Below are 20661 nucleotides of genomic sequence, written 5' to 3'. Positions count from 1 at the left end.
GAATATTTCTTAAAAAATCAGTCTTGTGTCTTCACACCCTGTGACTCTGTACTTGGTGAAAGCACCTTTTGAGTTGTTGAGGATAGGTGTCTACCATCTTTACATAGTAGGCTGGTGTGGTTTTTGCCCATTCTTGGCAGAATAGCTCAAGCTCTTAAGCTGGCAAGGGGATCATCTATGAACTGCAGTCCTCAAGTTTTGCCATGGCTTTTCTGTTGGATTCCAGTTTTAGCTTTTACTGGATCACTCAAGACGTTCACTTTTTCATTATCAGCCCTGCCATACCAATCCAAACAGTTGGGTAGTGTCCCTTTCCTGCTGGCAGATGAAGGTAGAGATACTGAACTTTTCCAGTGACATCACAAGTATATGGGTTGGTGCCTCCTGGAATTCTCCAGTGTACTTCTGCCTCCAGCAGATGGTGAGTTTGTTTGGGCTGTTGCAGGGCTGAGGCCCAGCTAAGACCTACATTTTGAGGTTGAGCTTAATGGCCTTACTCTTGGGATTCCGACCATAGACCTTATCCCAGTAGAGTGCGGTGTTGGACTTCGTAGCCACAAGTCAGCACTTACAAGAGCTAACTTGATGTGACCCCCAAGGTCCCCCTGGGACTCCCTTTGGCCTGTTCGCCTATTTTAATTTTATTCCCCTGAGGAACTGCTATCAGGTTCCAGGGTTTTGGCATGGTTTAGGGACCTGCTCATCTGTTTTAGCAGTGCTGACTGGTTGCCCAGCAAACAGTTTTGGCTGAAGTAGCTTTGAGGGCCATCACCCAAAATTTAAAAATAAATAAAACATTGTGTTGCCACAGTGCAGATGGTCTCTGTATCATGATCCTTTATGGACTGGGACTGCACCTTACTATCCCTATCCAGAGTGTCCTAGTGCCCGGGGGCCTGGCCTGGGAATTTGTGTCCCTATTGTCCACAGGTCCTGTCTCATTTTATGACTAGGTTATGGGAGAGAGCATAACCAAGTTTCTGTTTTTTTTCCCCCAGAGTAGGAGGTCTGGACGGAGTTTTTCTTCACAGATTTGGCAGTTGGGTTCTGCCCTCAGAGCTTTTGGCCAACTTACGTCTCCTTGGCTCTCTTCTTGCCTTTTTGGTAGGTGTTTTTTCTGAGCTGACAGCCTGGGACCAGGCTGTATCCCTTGGGTCCCTGGATGGAAGGTAGTCAGTGGATAAGAATTAAGATGGGACTGGGAAACGTGAAGATCAGTTATAGTGAAATAAGGTGTGAACCAAGCGAAGACCGTACCAGAAATACCTAAAGAATGAAGCCTGGAGAGGAGTATATCATGATCCATGAAATCAAAGGCTACAGCAAGATCAAGTGGAACTAAGAGAACAATGTTACAAGAGTCGATGGATTTCTTATGGATACAGTGGAAGCTCGAGCTTTCCTGCCCCCTATTGAGAGCAGATGCCTTGATAGTACTTGCCTTGTAATTCTGAATGAGGAAGGAGGTCATAGCTCAGCGAATTTTGAGGTTGCTAGACCACATGACTTCCACTGTGTCACTCCCATGGCTCGCCTCCATTTGAGAGATGTCCAATGGATAGCTTCCTAGAAGTCTCAGGTGGCTGGGAGCCCAGCGGATGCCATCCAGGTTCCTCCAGAAATGGTTCATTTCCTCCTCCAGTGGACAATTTGGCCAAACTTGACTGGTACTCCCATTTCAAATTCTACCTTCTGAGAAATTGTTGCCAACGGATGCATCCAACTTGAGTTGCGGAGCTCATGTACATGGACTTCACACTCAAGGTATGTGGTTTGCTCAGGAGACAGATCTCCTTATTAACTTCCTGGAGCTAAGGGCTATTTGGAATGCTCTAAAGGCTTTCAGAGATCGGCTACAGAACCATTTTTTTTTTCATTAAAACCAACAGGGTGCGGTATACTATGAGGCATATTTTCAAAGCACTTTGGGAGGCTAAGTTCCATAGGTTTCTATGGAACTTTGGGAGGCTAAGTGCTTTGAAAATGAGCCTGAATGTGAACAAGCAGGGGGGTATGCGGGTATGCAATCCTATCACTTGTCAGGAAGCTTTTTGGATGTGGCAATGGACCCTTCTTCACGGGATGGTACTGCAAGCCACATGCCAGCTGGGAAGAACAGCCTGGCATACAGACTGTGCAAGATAATGCAACCACACAAGTTGTCTCTCAATATGGGCATAGTCTGCAAGATCTTTCAAGAGTGGGGCACCCCTTCGGTGGATCTTTTTGCCACACATCTCAACCACAAAGTTACAAATTTCCTCTGTTCTGCTCCAGGCAGGCAGCAGACTAGCGTCAAATGCCTTTGTTTTCCATTGAGGGTGGGGTGGAAGAAGGTCTTCTCTATATCCAAGGGTATGCATATTGATGACTTTGCTGAAACTCAAGCAAGATCTGGGATGATGATCCAAATTGCTCCTTACATGACGAGACAGATCTGGTTCCCGCTTCTTCTGGAGTTGTCCTCGGAAGAACCATGGAGTTTGGAGTGTGTTCCGACCCTCATAATGCAGAACAGGGGGTCCCTTCTGCATCCCAACCTGCAGTCCCAGGCTCTCATGGCTTGGATATCGAGAGAGTAGAGTTTCAATTCTCAAATGTGCCTGAGGGTGTCTCCAAAATCTTAATTGCTTCCAGTAAAGATTCCACTTAGAGGTGGTATTCTTTTAAATGGAGAAGTTTTGTTGTCTGGTGTGAGGGCTAGTCCCTAGATCCTCTTTCTTGCCCTACACAAAAACTGCTTGAAAACCTCCTGCACCTCTGTCTGGTTTGAAAACCAACTCTGTAAGGGTACATCTCAGTGCAATTGGTGCTTACCATCTCCTTGTGGGTGGTAATCCTATCTCTCTAGTTGATCATTTCATGAGAGGCTTGATGTTGAAAGAGGCACCCCTCCCATCCGGTCAAACCTCCCACTGTGTTATGGAATCTCAACATTGTCCTCACTCATCTCCTTCTGAGCCGCTTGAATCCTGTCACCTAGTATCTGACCTGGAAAGTTGTATTTTTGGTGGCGGTCAATTGTAGCTGTTCCATCTTTTATGAAATTTTATCACAACAGAGTAGTTCTTTGCACGCACCCTAAGTTCCTTCGTAAGGTAGTGTTGGAGTTATGTCTTAACCGGTGAATTGTTCTGTCAACATTTTTCCCCAAACCATATGCCTATCCTTGTGAAAGTGTGCTGCATACCTTAGACTGCAAGCGAGCCTTTGCCTTCTCTCTGGAGCAGCCCATAGACAGTCCTCAGTTTTTTGGGTTTTTTTTTTGGACCCAAACAGGATGGGGATAGCTATTGGCAAATAAGCTATTTTCAGTTAACCTGCAGATTGCTTCTCTTTCACTTATGGCCAGGCTGACTCTAGAGGATAATGTGAAGGCTTGTAATGTCAGAGCTATGGCTGTCGGTAGCCCACTTGAGATCATCCTCCATCAAGGAGATTTGCAAGGCTGCGATGTGGTCTTCAGTCCACACATTCGCATCTCATTACAGCCTTGAACAGGATACCTGACGTGATAGCTGGCATCCTGCTCAACTTGTTTGATGTCTCAAATCCAGCTCCACCCTCCTTTGCCCAGGCTGCACCTTCAGAACTAGATGTATATAATTTAAGATTAATTAACTTTAAAGGCCTCCATGTTTCGAGTCCCTGTTATCCTAGCATTGTTGTTTTCAGTGAGTCTGGTATCTAGGGATTACCAGATTTGAGAATACCAATGGTCTGCTTGTCCTTGGAGAAAGTATTCTCATGTACCTTCCCACCTCTCCTAGGGGTTATGTTCCTTCGCTATATTATCCTACTGAGAATCCTGTGCTCATGCTTTGGGCAGGATGGCACCCACACTTCTGGTGGGATGCTGCTAGGATTTTCTAATAACTGTATACGCTAGGCAGCATCCACACCGGACATTGTTGGATGACATCACATAGAAGTGAGAATACTTGGCCTACTGTCCTCTGAGAACACCTGGTAAAAATGAGTAACTGCTTTTCCCAACGCTGACTTGTTCTGCTTTTCTCTATTTTTCCTGTGCAACATATCTCCTCTGTGTCACTTGACCTATCTTCCCATGCCAAGCATCTCTCGTCTATGCTCTGTCCCTATTGTCTTTCCCTTCCTACCTTACCCCAGTTTCAGTATCTCTCCCACACTCTCTGCTTTCCCGCCTCAAGGTCTGTCGTGTTTCTCTCTCTCTCTCTCTCTCTCTCTCTGTGCTTCTCTCTCTCTCTCTCTCTCTCTCTGTGCTTCTCTCTCTCTCTGTTTCTCTCTCTTTTTCTCTGTGTTTCTCTCTGTTTCTCTCTCTCTGTTTCTCTCTCTCTCTGTGTCGGCCCACTGTATATCCTCTGTTCCATTCCCTGATACAGCACATCTCCCCTAATGGTTCCAACATCTCCCTCTCTTCACCTCCTGAGTACAGCGTCTTTCTCTCGGTCCCTCCTTCCTCACCCCTCCCCTGAATGAGTCGTGCCCCATCTCCTCTGAGGTAACTTCCTGCTTCTGCAGAGGGAAGGTCCCAACGCTGGCTGGAACAGGCTTCCTTTGTCAGTGTTTGCCTCCAGAGTCCATTTCTCAGTCCCTCCTCCCTCATCAGAGATGGAGAAAGGAAGGAAGCGAGAGAGAATAATTTAATTTAGTGATTTTTTTTTTGTGTGTGTGCATTTTTTTAAAAAACTTGTTTCTCCAAGGATTCCAACATTTTAGTGCAAGTTTCCAAGTCCTGCGTGCAATCTTGTGCTGCCAGAAATTGAGGCAAGATGTTCCAGATAGTTCTGTATTCCGTTGGTAATTTCCGATTGAGTATATGTGAGATCCTTTAAAGTTTGGATTTCTTTCATCATGGTATCATTGCATGTAGGGCTGTCCCGAGGATTTTTTTTTTTTTTTGGGGGGGGGGGGGTGTTTTTGAGCCATAGGTAAAGCAAATGGAGGATCATTCTTGTTAGATTTGTTATCTGATTAAGAAATGAAAATGAGCAAATAATTAGTTTTCCAAGCTTCAGGGTGAAAGGAAATCTGTATTGTAACTTCTTGATAGCAAAGAGAACTCACCCTATGTGATTGATCATTTTGAGAAATGGCTACGCCTTCACAGAAAATAGCGTAAACTTTCTTACTTTTTGGTTGTAAGCTATCTTGAGAGCTCTTGTAGAGGCAGTTGATAAATATAAATTAAAAAAATATGAAGTAGGTAGTTGGTAAAGGTGTAACCCCGTAAGGCATTGTGCCACTCTGAGCGCACTGTGAAAGTGACAGCAGAAAGTATCCTGATTATTGCTCAATGACAGTCAAATGAATGTTTTTAATTGTCTTGACTATCACTATTTATCATTTTTGTAGCACTGATATAAGAGTTCCTGCTCCATGGAACTTACATTCTAATGGATAAACAAGACAAATCTTAAAGCAGATATTTGGGTTACTCAACAGGTCAAGCATTTCCTAAATATATTCTGTGTGACTGTATTACATGTATGGTAAGATGTGCTTTTCTTTTTTGCAGTTTAGTTCAGTGGCTTAAACACAGCAGAAAAGAATACTGTGAATTATGCAAGCACAGATTTGCTTTCACACCAAGTAAGTATATGTTACTGTGACCATTTTTAGTTGTGTGTTTTGTTGTGTTTTTTTTTTTTTTTTAATTATTGCACAAAAGTTTCATAAAGTATTTTGACCATGTATTGCATCTCCAGGCAGAGCTCTTTGTAGTTCATACATAATGGGTAAGGTTCTTTAAGTTCTATAACAAAATCTATCGCAAAAGAGACCGTGGTGATTTTATAAGCCTTTTCTGCATGCAAAATATTTACATGCAAAAAATTGCTCAGATACAAGTACATGCTGCCAATGCATGACATGTTTTGTGTAGTATGTACTACCATTCTGCCCAGCCCTGATGTCAGGCTTGCCAGCCCTGATGTCAGGCTTGCTAGTTTTATCAGGCCTTTCTGCACTTTTCTGCTGTAGAACACATTTCTTGCTATGTTGGGAGGTAGTCCTTTTCAAATTGAAACATCTATCTTTAACTATTGATTGTGACCTTTTCAGAGACATTTATCATGAAAGTCTGGAACAAGTGAAGAAATTTAGGTAAAGCATTATAGGGCTTCTTATCCTGCCTAGCTTTAATAATTATCTTCTTTCTGTTGCTTCCCACTATACCAGAACCTGTGGGATAGTTGTGTCCATCAACCAGCAGTGGAGATAAACTGAAAACTGAGCTGAGACATATCTCTCTCTTGGCATTCAATCCAGATCCTCAGTATTTTCTATCTCCAGATGGATGGACAAAGATTTCTGGTTCTGAGTGGTTTGCTCCTGGTCCAGTTGGTCAGCTGTCCCCAGTTGATTTTTGCAGGTAGCTTGAGTCTGCAGAGCCATATCTGGAGATCTTCAGATCCCTGTCTCTGGTGCCCTACAAATTTACTTCTTCCCTCCCTTCACCTGTAGAGCTCTCCTTTTCTAGCACAACCACCTATTAAAAAAAAAAAAATGAAGGAAAGAGGTTTGCTGGAGAGCATGGGACAGAATATCAGTCATGAGCCTTTCTCATCATAAGACTTGTGGATACTGTGGCTGTAGGGGACCAGCCAGCAGTGGTAAGTGACTAACGTTTGATTCAGAACCACTTGGAGGGCTGTAAGTTCTACTTTATGCAGGGGAGGATCCTGACTCCATGGCTTGGGACACGTGCGCTTGGGACACTTGGGTTGAGTGGCGACTCCCGTTGAGGCAGTTAAGCAGTGGTTCCCACTGTGGGACCTGTTGGCCGGCGTTGGGGCATTGCAGTGTGTGTAAGCCGGGAATTCCTCAGGATGCAGAGGAAACTGTTGGCAGCACATCTTCAGATTTGTCACAGCATCCGTTTATACAAGGGTCTTCAGGCTCTCTGGCATGGAGGGAGATGATCTGAAAGTACTGAGGTGGTTACATAAAGTGGAACTCAGTACTCTTATTTGTGAGGCACTGGCAGTGCTTTCAATTGAGGAGCCTTTTGTTTCTGCATTAGGAGTTCCATTTTCGTCAACTATGAAGGGGCTTGGAGGTCCTTCCAAGATCTTCCCGATGCATCTAAACATTCAGAATGGGTCTCACCGGATGTGGGGCTGAAAGTGGGAAGAGCCATGGCTTGCCTCTACCCGTTAGTTCTGGAGGAGAAAAAGAAATTTTAGCTTCAGGGTGAATTCCCTGGTTGTGGTGACTAAGAAGACCACCTTGCCAGTGAAAGGGGGCATTGCCATGAAAGACCTACAGGACAGGAAGCTAGAAGGCTTGCTCAAATAAACCTTTGAAGTGGTCTCTTTGGGTCTTCAAACAGCATTGTGCAAGCTCGTTCGTGGCAAGAGCATGCCTGAAGTGGCATCAACAGTTGGCAACACAAGATGGGCACCATAATGCCTAGCTGGAAGCAGGTTGGCCTATTTGGTGGATTTGGTTGTGACATGTTACGGGTACGGCCTAGAGTATGTCTTTGGCTGTATAGGCATGTTGGCAACTCTTTTGGGGCAGGTGGCTTTTGAAGAGGATGTCAGCAACTTTGTGAAAAAACTGGGAGAAACTAAGCCACAGCAGTTACCGGAGGATAAGCTGTAAGCCTCTGGTCATCCATCTCAGGGGACTCTTGATCTCTATTTTGAGACAGCAGACGGTACTGGCCTGGTCATCATTATGGTCAGAAGTCCCACTTTCAGGCACACTAATTTTTCATGTGGACAGGAAGGCTTCCTCTGTCACTAGAGCTGCCCAATGCTTCCAAAGCTTTGTATTGCAAGTTTTGTCCACTCTCTTCTCTTCCTCCAGTGGGAGGACATCTTCAGGAGTTTTGGGAGGAGTGGGCCAAAATCACTTCAGAACAAATCTTTGGAGGCATTGGGCGCTCCAGGTGACTCAGATCAGTGGGTTCTGGATATTCTTACAGAAGGTTACAAGTTGGAGTTCTTTTGCCCAGCTGCTCCTCTCCTCTTGCAGTCTTCTTGTTGAAAAGGAAGCAAGGCGATCAAGGTTCAGGCCAGTGTAGATGCCTTGCTGGTGCTTTGGGCCATTGTTCCAGTTCCCTGGGCTGAACAGGGACAAGTTATTTTATTTTTTGTTACATTTGTACCCCGCGCTTTCCCACTCATGGCAGGCTCAACGTGGCTTACATGGGGCAATGGAGGGTTACGTGACTTGCCCAGAGTCACAAGGAGCTGCCTGTGCCTGAAGTGGGAATCGAACTCGGTTCCTCAGTTCCCCAGGACCAAAGTCCACCACCCTAACCACTAGGCCACTCCTCCACTCTGTCTACTTCATTGTCCCAAGGAAGGAAGGAAGGCAGGCACCTTTTGTCCAGTCTTAGATCTAGATCTCAAAATTCTAAACTGCTGCCTCCTAGTGTCCCACTTTCACACGGAGATGCAACGGTAGCCTCGGTCAGGTGGGAGAATTTCTCTCTGCCCTCGATCTCAAGGAGGCATACTTGCATATACCCCCATATGACTGCCACATCAGAGATTTCAATGTTTTGCAGTGTTGGGCTGTCACTTCCAGTTCATATCTTTGTCCTTTGGTCTCGCCACAGTTCCAAGAACGTGTACCAAGATTATGGTGGTGGTGGTGGGGGTATCCTTCTTCTTCGTTCCAAGGAATCAGAGTTCACCCATATCTTGACTGACTGACTGACTTATTCTTATGACATCCTATTTGGATAGCATGTCAGTGATGGAAAAAGTTGGGTTGAGTGATCAATGTAGAGAAGAGCAGACGCTGGAGTGTCAGGGCATTCTATAAGGGACAACACTGGAGAGAATCTTCCTCGTGGATCGCAGGTGGTCGAAGCTGGTTCAATAGATTTGTCTTCTCAGTCAAGGTAGCCCCAGGGTCTGGGACTACATCCAGGTTCTGGGATAGTGACTGTGGCGATGGAAGTGGTGTCATTGGCAAGAGCTCATACATAACCGATGTAGGATCTCTTCTCAGCTGCTTGTCTCCAGTGTCGCAGAAGCACGATCTTCATCTTCCTTGGATGCTGGTTGCCAGATGGTGTATGCAGTGGTGGTTGTCACCCAGGAATTTGACCATCGGAGCTCCCTTTCTAATAACACAATGGGAAGTGGTGACAACAGATACCACAGAAAAAATCCGGACAAAATTTCAGCAAATCTATACTGTATTGTCAAAAAATGAGCTGAACTCTATTGAACAGTCTATAGATGTTCATAACCTATAGGATGTGATATCTCTCTTTTTTATTAAATATTACAATCTTTCTTGCTTTTTTTCTTCTTTATTTCTTTTTAATCATCAGTCCTTGCATGATGTTATTCTTATTCAATACATATAATCGTCTGCTTTCTTAGGACTCCATTATAATCCTTGGTCTTAAAAAAACTCCACTTTTTATATCTGTTATAATAAAAAATATCTTACTTGATTGTACTGTTTCAAACGTGATATTTTCCAAAGAACAGTTTTAACTTAATGCAAGAAAGATTGTAATATTTAATAAAAAAGATGAGATATCACATCCTATAGGTTATGAACATCTATAGATTGTTCAATAGAGTTCAGCTCATTTTTTGACAACAGATACCAGCCAGTCGGGTTGGACAGCTCATTACAAATTCATCTGGCACAGGGCACCTGGATGGTACTGGTGTCTCCGTGGTTCAAAAATCGCTTGGCGCTCAGGGCAGTGCAGAATGCCTTACATGGCTTTGCTCCTTTTCTGACAGGGGCCTCGGTCCATGTTTTCTCCAACAGTGCAATGGTAATGACATATCAACAAGGAAGATGGGACTTTCAATCATCTGATGGTGGTGGAGGTGGCCTCCCTCATGAGTTGGGCAGAGAAAAATCTGTGCTTGTCAGCTCACATTGCGGGGTCCTTGAATGTGGAGACAAACTTTCTTAGCAGGCACTCCTTGAACCCAGGAGAATGGGAACTATCTAGCCATGGGTTTCAGCTGATAGTGGACCGGTGGGGTTTTCTGCATCTGGACTTGATGGCAAAGAACAGGAATGCCAAAATGCCTTAAGTTCTTCAGCCATCAGAAAGAACTGGGCTTGATGGGGATTGATGCCCTACTGCAGCCCTGGCAGGAGATACATCTACTGTATGCCTTCTCTCCTTGGCCCATGGGAGGCTGTGTGTTGAAAGGATTGCATTTGCACTGGGGTCAAACAATACGCATAGCCCTGGATTGGCCACAGAAGCCATAGTACATGGACTTTATTCAACTGCTGGTTAGGGGTCCTCTGTCTTCTCTAAGTATACGTTCTACTGAAACAAGGTCTGGTACTCATGGAGAATCTGTGCCCCATGGGCCTTATGGCTTGGGCATTGAAAGGGCTCGGTTAAGACCAAAAGGTTGTTCTGATTTGGTCTTTACAACCTTGCTTCAGGCTCGGAAACGCTCTACATCCATGGCATCTGCGAGGGCATGGAGGATGTTCGAGGGCTTGTGTTCTGAGCATAGACTATCTCCATGCTCTGCTCAGATCGCACACGTAACGTTTTTTTTTCAAGCAGTTTTTCAGAAAAGATTGGCATTGGGTTCATTAAAACTTCAGATTGCAGCTTTGGACTGTTTCAGGGGCTGACTACAGAAGATGTCTCTTGCAGCTCCAGTGGGTATCATTCGATTCTTGCTTGGAGCGTGCTGCTTGCGGCCTCCCTTTTGTACGCTGTGTCCAGAGTGGAATCTTAACTTAGTCTTTCGGGCTGTTCAGAATAGAGAGTTGCATGGGGACAGAAATCCAACCTTTCCCCGCCCGTCCCCATTGGAATCTACTCCATCCCTGCCAGAATCTAAGCTGGCCCCGCCCGTTCCCATGAGTGATCTCCTCTATCCCTACCCATCCCCATAAAAAAAAAAGAGAAGTATCTACTTCTGAAGGGTAATTTGTTTTTATTGAGTTGTAATGACAATACAAAATGCAAACATCCTCCAAGTAACAGGACAATAACCAGTTAGGAATATTGGGCAGTTATTTCTTTAGTCCGTTCAGAAACAGAAGTCCATCTACAGTATGTGTTCCTAGCTGTGATCGTCTATCCTCGAGAACATGCCCAGCCGATGAACATGATTGTTCTGATGATGTGCTGGCAGCAGGCACTCCAAGGACACGTCTGGCAACTCCAGAAAGATTTTTCCACTTAGTTGATTGTGACAAGATGTCATCAGTAACTTAGTCAGTGGTAGTCATGTATGCATCCACCTGAGAAAAAGCAGATGATATTGTTTTGAATGTGAATGAAGGAATATTTTGTAAGTAGCATTGTAATTACAAATAGATATAACATATTGTAATAGCAAAAGAAAATATATACGTACCTCAGATATGTTAAAAGATGAAGAGGAGGAGTAAAGAAAATTTTCTCTAGTTTCCTCTTATTGGGTTGCTGCAAGACAGATGAGTCATCCGGAATGTCTGCTGCTGGCAGTCTATCCACCATCTCTTTCAAGCTGGTCAGTGCCTGTGCTACCGTGGATCCAGCAAAGCGGTGGTACAATGGAACTGATGAATTGTGAAGTATTTATTCAACTTTCAACATGTTAAGTAGATGTTTTTTTTAGTTGTAAGGTGATACTACTGTCAGCCTTTTCAGTGAAGTGTTTTTGCAGCTTTATTTTGGTAGGTAATACCAGATGCAGTGAAGTGCTTTTGTCAGTAGAGAGGCATTTTGTGGCCACATCAACTGGTTCCAAAACTTGAATGACATCAGCCAACAAGTCTTCATTGATATGAGCCAACCGACGAAAAAATTTCTATTAAAACCCTGGCTCAGCACTTAGTGTATGGAGATCTGAAAAATATGTTGCAACTGATTTTAGTATTAACAGCACACTGTTCCATTGTGTTACTACACATTGTTTAAGTGTTGTTACCAGCTGATTGTTTGTTAATTTTTGTTCTTTTTGACAATGTCATTAGTTCTTTTGAGGTGTCAATAAGTTGGGCTACCCCAGGAGGCAAACCAGTGCCACACAAAGTTGTCTTCTGAAGTCTGTGTGACCAAACAAGATGTAGATTATGACATGTGCAAAACCAAAGCCAACGCTCGTTAAGGACATTACCTAACCCTTCCTCTCTTCGATCCCAATCGTGCCTGTAACACACGAACCTTACTCGACCACACTATCACATTGTACCTGCTTCTCAACCGGCCTTGGCGTATGCCACCGGTACCATGTAAGCCACATTGAGCCTGCAAATAGGTGGGAAAATGTGGGGTACAAATGCAATAAATAAAATCCACGTGTTTTTTCGAAAAGCAGCCTTCATATTACTGGCATTGTCTATAGTGAACACATTGTCTTGACGATGTACACAAAACTTGTCCAGAATTGACTTCACTGTCAGTTTTATATTTTCTGAGGTATGATTTTCATTGAGTAGTCGAGTAGCTAAGATACACAATTCAGTTTGCCAGTTACCAATATACTGTACAGTCACAGTTATATAACTATGGCTGCTTTGTGTGTCCAGAGGTCAGTTGTCACTCTGAATTGTAGCACTAAAGACAGCTTGTCGATGAGTGCGATCTTCTTTCTCCAGAACACCATCAAGATGACGAGAGACAGTTGACCCACAGGGCATGACTTTGTCGAGGTCAACGTTCCCATATTTAGCACCAATGGAGATGAGCTTCAATGCTAAGTTCCTGAATCCATCCCCTTCAACAATAGAAAAAGGCCTCACATCTGTTGCATAAATGGCAACCACAATGTCTACCACTTCAGATTTGATGTTTGCAGGTAATTTGTTGGTATTATTAAATAGAGAAAAGCTTGGTATAGCTGTTATCTTTGCTGGCATACGGTTTGCACAGTAGTCCTTGTGAACCTATAAGCCATTTGTCCCATCATGTGATCTCAAAGAGAGAATTGTTTTGCAGCTTGAGCAAAGCAGAAAAGGCACTTCTTTAGCATCGACCAATACCGATTTAAAGAAATTCCATACTTCACTCTTACCTTATTTTTCATATATGAAACATGGTTGCTATTTGAATCAATAAGTTTATGAATATCTGCTTTCTTTTCCATTGCCATAACAAAAATACACAGGACTGAAGTACCAAATCAGTCTCTGTAAAACAATATAACACAGGAGAAATAAAATGTATTTCCAAATTCCTACTGTACTGAGAAAAATTCCACTAAAATTAAAAACTATTTGAACTGTTTGATTTCTCTTTGGTTTACAATTCTTAGTGGTTTTAGGAAGTGTTTTTGGTGCAGCAAGGTCATGTCTGTCATTGACTCTCACAATTGGTGTTTGCCGTGCCTTGGACCAGACTCTTAATACCTCTAAAACTCAGTTTTACAGTGCAGAAAAGGCCACTAAAGAGTTGAGAAGTCACATGTAAGAGACTTTATGGTTCATCTAAGTTTGGTCCATTGACATTGGAGGCATTAACATAGTAACATAGTAAATGACGGCAGAAAAAGACCTGCACGGTCCATCCAGTCTGCCCTACAAGATAAACTCATATGTGCTACTTTTTGTGTATACCTTACCTTGATTTGTACATGTCCTTTTCAGGGCACAGACCGTGTAAGTCTGCCCAGCACTATCCCCGCCTCCCAACCACCGGCTCTGGCACAGACCGTACAAGTCTGCCCAGCACTATCCCCGCCTCCGGCTCTGCCACCAATCTCAGCTAAGCTCCTTAGGATCCATTCCTTCTGAACAGGATTCCTTTATGTTTATCCCACGCATGTTTGAATTCTGTTACCGTTTTCATTTCCACCACCTCCCACGGGAGGGCATTCCAAGCATCCACTACTCTCTCCGTGAAAAAATACTTCCTGACATTTTTCTTGAGTCTGCCCCCCTTCAATCTCATTTCATGTCCTCTCGTTCTTTTTTTTTTTTTTTTTTTTTGAAAATTTCTTTATTGCACATGAAGACAAATACAAACATCTGCTGCCACCTGCAGCTCAACGTCACTCTGTACATTACAACCAAAAGAAAAACAGTACCGATTATGCACCCACAAACGTATGCCTTGGTCCTCATGTTTTTTGTTTTTTTGTTTTGTTTTTTTCTCCCCCCCTTATTAATCCCTTCCCTTATAAATGAAACTCCCCCCCTCCCCCGTTTACCCTCCCTCCTCCTCCCCTATCTGGCTATCCATTACTTTGCAAATCAGGGTCTGGTGCCAAGAGCAAGTCCCGCGCTCTCCCCCATATATCTTTGTACTGGCGATTGCTGAGCACTGTTGTAAATTTTCTCCGAGGACAAGCAGGCTGCTTGTTCTCACGACTGGGTGACGTCCGCGGCAGCCCCCACCAACCGGAAAGAAGCTTCGCGGGACGGTCGGCACGCAGGGCACGCCCACCGCGCATGCGCGGCCGTCTTCCCGCCCGTGCGCGACCGCTCCCGCCAGTTCCTTTTTTTCCGCGCCTGGAGAGAGTCGTGTTTTGCGCTCTCTCTGTTCAGCCGCCGGATCGTTCGATCGCGTATACGCTGATCGTGCTTTTTTTCTAACTTTGTTTATCGGTTTTAGTTACCGCCCGGTTTCCTTTTAAAAAAAAAAAAAAGAAAAAAAAAAAAAGAAGCCCTGCGCGTGTGGGACACGCGCTCCCTTTTTTCCCTCGCTTCCAGCGGGGACGCCACATTGCGGCCTAGTGGCCGCTCGGTCGTTTGTTTTTCGTGGTGTGATTTTAGCCACCATTGACGACTTTGACTTCGCCGACGCGATTTTTCCGTCGATGTCCTCGAAGGTCCCGAGTGGATTTAAAAAGTGTGGTCGCTGCGGCCGGCCGATCTCGCAGACCGACACCCACGCTTGGTGCCTCCAGTGCCTCGGGCCGGAGCACAATCTCAAGTCGTGTTCTTTGTGTCTCGGTCTCCGGAAACGGACTCAGGTTGCGAGGCAAGTTCTGCGGGACCGTCTTTTTGGAACTTGCGCCGGCCCCTCGACGTCGACCTCGAAGGCATCGGTATCGACGCCCGGCCCTTCGGTACCGGTATCGATGCCCGAGACTTCGGCACCGATGGCAGCGACCCCAGGAGAACAGGTCCCGTCGGCCCGCCGGTCCTCCGGTGAGAGTGGGGGTGAGAGGCCGCGTGGGCGGTCAGCCCCGGTCACGCCCTCAGCTCGTGGGCCGCGGGACCGAACCCTGTCTGACCCGGTACCTCGAGACCGAGGGGGATCGACCTCCTCCTCCTCCATGCCCTCCGGCGCCGGTGACGTGCATCGGAAGAAAGACAAGAAGCGTCGTCACCGGTCGCCTTCGGTGCATCCCGATGTCGGAGAGGAGACGACGCCGAAGCGTCATCGTCGTGAGGAGAGGTCTCCGTCGGTTGTGGAGGTACCGACGCGTCGGGGTTCCGGCACCTCGGTGCCGTCTCCTGGCCCCCAGCAGCTTCCGGCACCGACACCCTTACCGGCCCCACCGCCTTTCCCGGCAGCGGGCCTGGACGAGTGCCTCAGAGCCATCCTTCCGGGGATCCTGGAAGGGCTGATGCGCCAGGCTGTGCCGGCGCCGGGGGTGCTTGCGCCCTCGGCGCCGATGACTGTGGCGCCGGCGAGCTCTAGCCCGGCGCCGGGACTGTCGACACCGCCGCCGCTTGCGGTGCCGGTCTCGACCGCCACGCAGGTGGAGTCCCCGTCGACGTCGATGGAGGGAGCTCCGTCCCCGCCGGCGCGGGAGTCCACCGCTCGACGACACCGAGACCTCGGTGCCTCGACGTCGAGCCGGGCCCGGTACAGGACTCAGCTACATGAGCTAATGTCCGATACCGAGGATGAGGACTCGTGGGGGGAAGAGGAGGACCCTAGATATTTCTCCTCAGAGGAGTCTACGGGCCTTCCCTCGGACCCCACGCCTTCACCGGAGAGGAAGCTCTCACCTCCTGAGAGTCTCTCCTTTGCCTCCTTTGTGCGGGATATGTCTATCAGCATTCCCTTCCCCGTGGTCTCTGTGGAAGAGCCGAGGGCCGAGATGCTCGAGGTCCTCGACTATCCATCACCACCTAGAGAGTCCTCCACGGTGCCGCTGCACAATGTCCTGAAGGAGACGCTGCTCCGGAACTGGGTGCGACCATTAACTAACCCCACCATTCCCAAGAAAGCAGAGTCCCAGTACAGGATCCACTCTGACCCAGAGCTCATGCGGCCCCAATTGCCCCATGACTCAGCGGTCGTGGATTCTGCTCTCAAGAGGGCACGGAGTTCGAGGGATACCGCCTCGGCGCCCCCGGGGCGGGAGTCTCGCACTCTGGACTCGTTTGGGAGGAAGGCCTACCAATCCTCCATGCTCGTGACCCGCATCCAGTCATACCTGCTCTATATGAGCATCCACATGCGGACCTATGTGCAACAGCTGGCGGACCTGGTCGAGAAGCTCCCGCCGGAGCAGTCCAGGCCTTATCAGGAGGTGGTCAGGCAGCTGAAGGCGTGCAGAAAGTTCCTGTCCAGGGGGATTTTTGACACCTGTGACGTGGCATCTCGTGCTGCGGCCCAAGGTATAGTGATGCGCAGGCTCTCATGGCTGCGTGCCTCTGACCTGGACAACCGCACCCAGCAGAGACTGGCTGACGTCCCTTGCCGGGGGGATAACATTTTCGGTGAGAAGGTCGAGCAGATGGTGGACCAACTGCATCAGCGGGAAACCGCTCTCGACAAGCTCTCCCACCGGGCGCCTTCAGCATCCACCTCCACAGGTGGACGTTTTTCCCGGGCCCGGCAGGCTGCACCCTATTCTTTTGCGAAGCGTAGGTACAACCAGCCGGCCCGAAGGCCTCGTCAGGCACAGGGACAGCCCCAGCGCGCTCGTTCTCGTCAACAGCGTGCGCCTAAGCAGCCCCCTGCGCCTCCACAGCAAAAGCCGGGGACGGGCTTTTGACTGGATCCACGGGAACATAGCCGCCCTACAAGTGTCCGTACCGGACGATCTGCCGGTCGGAGGGAGGTTAAAATTCTTTCACCAAAGGTGGCCTCTCATAACCTCCGACCAGTGGGTTCTCCAAATAGTGCGGTGCGGATACGCCCTGAATTTGGCCTCCCTGCCTCCAAATTGTCCCCCGGGAGCTCAGTCTTTCAGCTCCCATCACAAGCAGGTACTTGCAGAGGAACTCTCCGCCCTTCTCAGCGCCAATGCGGTCGAGCCCGTACCACCCGGGCAGGAAGGGCAGGGATTCTATTCCAGGTACTTCCTTGTGGAAAAGAAAACAGGGGGGATGCGTCCCATCCTAGACCTGAGAGGCCTGAACAAATTCCTGGTCAAAGAAAAGTTCAGGATGCTTTCCTTGGGCACCCTTCTGCCAATGATTCAGAAAAACGATTGGCTATGTTCCCTGGATTTAAAGGACGCATATACTCACATACCGATACTGCCAGCTCACAGACAGTATCTCAGATTCCGCCTGGGCGCACGGCACTTTCAGTATTGTGTGCTGCCCTTTGGGCTCGCCTCTGCCCCACGAGTGTTTACCAAGTGCCTCGTGGTGGTAGCGGCCTACCTACGCAAGCTGGGAGTGCACGTGTTCCCATATCTCGACGATTGGCTGGTCAAGAACACCTCGGAGGCAGGAGCCCTCCGGTCCATGCAGTGCACTATTCAACTTCTGGAGCTGCTGGGGTTTGTGATAAATTACCCAAAGTCCCATCTCCAGCCAACTCAGTCTCTGGAATTCATAGGAGCGCTGCTGAATTCCCAGACGGCTCAGGCCTACCTTCCCGAAGCGAGGGCCACCAACCTCTTGGCCCTGGCTTCGCAGACCAGAGCGTCTCAGCAGATCACAGCTCGGCAGATGTTGAGACTTCTGGGTCATATGGCCTCCACAGTTCATGTGACTCCCATGGCTCGTCTCCACATGAGATCTGCTCAATGGACCCTAGCTTCCCAGTGGTTCCAAGCCACCGGGAATCTAGAAGATGTCATCCGCCTCTCCACCAGTTGCCGCACTTCACTGCTCTGGTGGACCATCCGGACCAATTTGACCCTGGGACGTCCCTTCCAAATTCCGCAGCCCGTGAAAGTGCTGACGACGGATGCATCTCGCCTGGGGTGGGGAGCCCATGTCGATGGGCTTCACACCCAGGGTCTGTGGTCCCTCCAGGAAAAGGATCTGCAGATCAACCTCCTGGAGCTCCGAGCGATCTGGAACGCACTGAAGGCTTTCAGAGATCGGCTGTCCTGCCAAATTATCCAAATTCGGACAGACAATCAGGTTGCAATGTATTACGTCAACAAGCAGGGGGGCACCGGATCTCGCCCCCTGTGTCAGGAGGCCGTCGGGATGTGGCGTTGGGCGTGTCGGTTCGGCATGCTCCTCCAAGCCACGTACCTGGCAGGCGTAAACAACAGTCTGGCCGACAGACTGAGCAGAGTATTGCAACCGCACGAGTGGTCTCTCCATGCCAGAGTGGTACGCAAGATCTTCCGAGCGTGGGGCACCCCCTCGGTGGACCTTTTCGCCTCTCGGACCAACCACAAGCTGCCTCTGTTCTGTTCCAGACTTCAGGCACACGGCAGGCTAGCGTCGGACGCCTTTCTCCTTCATTGGGGGACCGGCCTCCTGTATGCTTATCCTCCCATACCTTTGGTGGGGAAGACCTTACTGAAGCTCAAGCAAGACCGCGGCACCATGATTCTGATAGCGCCCTTTTGGCCCCGTCAGATCTGGTTCCCTCTTCTTCTGGAGTTGTCCTCAGAAGAACCGTGGAGATTGGAGTGTTTTCCGACTCTCATTTCGCAGAACGACGGAGCGTTGCTGCACCCCAACCTTCAATCCCTGGCTCTCACGGCCTGGATGTTGAGGGCGTAGACTTCGCTGCGTTGGGTCTGTCTGAGGGTGTCTCCCGGGTCTTGCTTGCCTCTAGGAAGGATTCCACTAAAAAGAGTTACTTTTTCAAGTGGAGGAGGTTTGTCGTGTGGTGTGAGAGCAAGGCCCTAGAACCTCGTTCTTGCCCTGCACAGAACCTGCTTGAATACCTTCTGCTCTTATCAGAGTCTGGCCTCAAGACCAACTCAGTAAGGAATCACCTTAGTGCGATTAGTGCTTACCATTATCGTGTGGAAGGTAAAGCCATCTCTGGAGAGCCTTTAGTCGTTCGATTCATGCGAGGCTTGCTTTTGTCAAAGCCCCCTATCAAGCCTCCCACAGTGTCATGGGATCTCAACGTCGTCCTCACCCAGCTGATGAAACCTCCTTTTGAGCCACTGAATTCCTGCCATCTGAAGTACTTGACCTGGAAGGTCATTTTCTTGGTGGCAGTTACTTCAGCTCGTAGGGTCAGTGAGCTTCAAGCCCTGGTAGCTCATGCTCCGTATACCAAATTTCATCACAACAGAGTAGTGCTCCGCACCCACCCAAAGTTCCTGCCGAAGGTGGTGTCGGAGTTCCATCTTAACCAGTCAATTGTCTTGCCAACATTCTTCCCAAGGCCGCATACCCGCCCTGCTGAACGTCAGTTGCACACATTGGACTGCAAGAGAGCATTGGCCTTCTACTTGGAGCGGACACAGCCCCACAGACAGTCCGCCCAATTGTTTGTTTCTTTCGACCCTAACAGGCTAGGGGTCGCTGTCGGGAAACGCACCATCTCCAATTGGCTAGCAGATTGCATTTCCTTCACTTACGCCCAGGCTGGGCTGGCTCTTGAGGGTCATGTCACGGCTCATAGTGTTAGAGCCATGGCAGCGTCGGTGGCCCACTTGAAGTCAGCCACTATTGAAGAGATTTGCAAGGCTGCGACGTGGTCATCTGTCCACACATTCACATCAGATTACTGCCTCCAGCAGGATACCCGACGCGACAGTCGGTTCGGGCAGTCGGTGCTGCAGAATCTGTTTGGGGTGTAAATCCAACTCCACCCTCCAGGACCCGAATTTATTCTGGTCAGGCTGCACTCTGTTAGTTGTTCTTCGTAGGTCAATTTTCTGTTATACCCTCGCCGTTGCGAGGTTCAATTGACCTGGGTTCTTGTTTTGAGTGAGCCTGAGAGCTAGGGATACCCCAGTCGTGAGAACAAGCAGCCTGCTTGTCCTCGGAGAAAGTGAATGATACATACCTGTAGCAGGTGTTCTCCGAGGACAGCAGGCTGATTGTTCTCACCTACCCTCCCTCCTCCCCTTTGGAGTTGTGTGTTTCATCTTTTGCTAGTCATTCAACTGGCGGGAGCGGTCGCGCACGGGCGGGAAGACGGCCGCGCATGCGCGGTGGGCGTGCCCTGCGTGCCGACCGTCCCGCGAAGCTTCTTTCCGGTTGGTGGGGGCTGCCGCGGACGTCACCCAGTCGTGAGAACAATCAGCCTGCTGTCCTCGGAGAACACCTGCTACAGGTATGTATCATTCACTTTAGTGTCATATGCACCCATTGGGCCATTTCCTTCATATAAGCCTTCCACTGATCCAAAGATGGAGGCGAAGTATCAACCCAAGCTTGTAAAATGCATTTCTTCACTAATAATGCAGCCAACAGAACAAATTTACATTGAGCTGCACCCAGTCCTTGCTGTCTAAGAGATTCCCCACAGCCCATCAGAATAGCTGAATACTTCCACTCCATTTCGCGCTGCAACGTCTTTTCAATTATTTCCAGTGCACCTACCCATAGCTTATGCAGGCTCGGGCACTCCATAAATGAGTGCAAAAAGGCTCCCACACTCATCCCACATTTATTGCAAGCATCATCCTCCCACATCCCCATGATCTTGCCTCTCTCTTTAGT

At 48.1% G+C, this 20661-nt stretch overlaps 1 protein-coding gene across 1 annotated transcript in view; it reads left to right on the top strand.

Moving 5' to 3' along the window:
- LOC115471506 (E3 ubiquitin-protein ligase MARCH6) overlaps nt 1-20661 on the top strand; it is a 350986-nt gene that overhangs the window by 24922 nt on the left and 305403 nt on the right. Inside the window, exon 3 of the mRNA XM_030205152.1 lies at nt 5501-5574. Within this exon, the coding sequence (XP_030061012.1) occupies nt 5501-5574 (74 nt within the window). The remainder of the gene's footprint in view (nt 1-5500; nt 5575-20661) is intronic.

This window comes from Microcaecilia unicolor, chromosome 1 (assembly GCF_901765095.1).
Source record: "Microcaecilia unicolor chromosome 1, aMicUni1.1, whole genome shotgun sequence".
Classification (NCBI taxonomy): Eukaryota; Metazoa; Chordata; class Amphibia; order Gymnophiona; family Siphonopidae; genus Microcaecilia; species Microcaecilia unicolor.
This window is presented reverse-complemented; position numbering and strand designations above follow the sequence as displayed.